The sequence below is a fragment of the Acyrthosiphon pisum genome, chromosome X, assembly GCF_005508785.2.
Source record: "Acyrthosiphon pisum isolate AL4f chromosome X, pea_aphid_22Mar2018_4r6ur, whole genome shotgun sequence".
NCBI classification, from domain to species: Eukaryota; Metazoa; Arthropoda; class Insecta; order Hemiptera; family Aphididae; genus Acyrthosiphon; species Acyrthosiphon pisum.
The window spans coordinates 107,203,144-107,204,689 of record NC_042493.1 but is presented as its reverse complement, the minus strand read 5'-3'; the positions used below and the strand labels follow the sequence as shown (position 1 = coordinate 107,204,689).

The following is a 1,546-nucleotide window of genomic DNA, read 5'->3' as shown; positions in this document are numbered from 1 at the left end:
TATCACATTACTACTAACATATACACTATATATTATTTCAAATTTAAATGTGTTAGGAATACAGGCTTCGTAGACGTGTACTACGAATTGCCTATGCTTTTACATGTAAAAAATTTAAGGGGGCGGTTCTCCAGAACCTACATATTACTTTAAAAATTACTACTATCGTGCTAACATTATATTATAAATAGTATTTTGAAAATAAAATTATAATATTAGGTTTATTGTAAATCATAATATATTTATTTACCAGTTAATATAAAATAATAATAATAATAATATAAGAAAATTAGTTTTTTTGAAATTCTCTTTTACGGGTTTCATAGGCATCCATATAGCGATTCATTTCCTCATCTTAAAAACAAAATATTGAATAATAATATTAGGTTTTTTGTAAATCATAATATAAAATATATTTAATAAATTAGTTTTTACGTAATTTACCTTCGTGGGTTTCATAGGCATCCATATGGTGATTCAATTCCTCGTCAGCTCCGTTCTCGTACCATTCTTTTTAAATTGCTAACGCGTGAATGCTCAGGATGAAATTATAGCCATCCTCAGCCCAATCAGTTACTTCTTGGATGGGTTGAGTGGTATTTAATAACCTCCCGAATATTAATACGTCAAATTCCGGGAGTTCCTGAGGTCCCACTATGTTTAGCATACTTGGAGAGATAGGGGATAAAGATCTAAGCCATTCGTCTATTTGTGACTGTCGTGGCGATGAAGGAGGTGGAAATACCACGCCACCCACAGCATTCAATGCGTTTGCCCCCGGTGTTGAAGGTGAAAACATATCTGGTGAAGGCATATCTAATGAATGTACAGGTGAAAAGGACCGAAGCCATTCATCTATTTGTGATTGACGTAGCGGTGAAGGCGAAAATAACATGTTGTCAATCAGGTTCAACGCGTATACCCCCGGTCTTGTAGGTGTGGAAGGCGTTGAAGGTCGTATAACTTGTGATAATGCCCTCTGCGACCGTTGGTAGGTAAATTAATCACTGTCTTGAGTCTAAATAAAAATTATTGTTTTATTTTATATTGAGTCTAAGTAATAATTTTATTTAAAACTTACCATCTCTGAATATCTGAAGGGCGATGCTGCAAGAGCACTGTTATGGCTACCCCCGGTAGACCCTGGCAGATATTGTGCATAAAACCTCTCTCTGTTATGGCTACCCCCGCTAAACCATGGTGGAAATTGTGCATCCTGACTAAATTCGAACCTCGGATCAGGTCTTGGTGTAATGGGTCTTGGTGTAATGTGCCTTGGTGACGGTCTATTGACACGCTACAACCAGATTGTACAAATTTTATAAATAATTTAAATATAATATTTAAAAAATATATATACTTCCTAATACATAACAACAATTAAATATTTGTATTTTATCTATTTTCAGATATATAACATTCCACCATACACATTATTTCTAATACTTTGTCAATTTTATGCCCAGATTAACATAATGTTTATAAGTCACTTTTTTATAACCTGCCATTAACAGTCTCTATGTTAAAATAATTCACCCGACATCGA

At 33.8% G+C, this 1,546-nt stretch overlaps 1 protein-coding gene across 2 annotated transcripts; it reads right to left on the bottom strand.

Moving 5' to 3' along the window:
- Positions 1-239: 239 nt before the first annotated feature.
- LOC115033359 lies at positions 240-1,293 on the bottom strand. Of its 2 annotated transcripts, XR_003838675.1 has the most exons (3): positions 1,082-1,293; positions 445-1,018; positions 240-354 (listed from the first exon to the last, which is right to left on the bottom strand). XR_003838675.1 is itself a non-coding variant. In XM_029485735.1 (2 exons), the coding sequence occupies exon 1, from the start codon at positions 893-895 to the stop codon at positions 515-517; it is 381 nt and encodes a 126-aa protein (XP_029341595.1). In that variant the 5' UTR covers positions 896-1,293; the 3' UTR covers positions 240-354; positions 445-514. The 2 variants fall into 2 exon arrangements, 1 of the variants encoding a protein (XP_029341595.1); XM_029485735.1 differs by having other exon boundaries at positions 445-1,293.
- Positions 1,294-1,546: the final 253 nt, after the last annotated feature.

Excerpts from the sequence above, each read along its gene's own strand:
- LOC115033359 (XM_029485735.1), bottom strand. The coding sequence starts at position 895 with ATGTTATTTTCGCCTTCACCGCTACGTCAATCACAAATAGATGAATGG.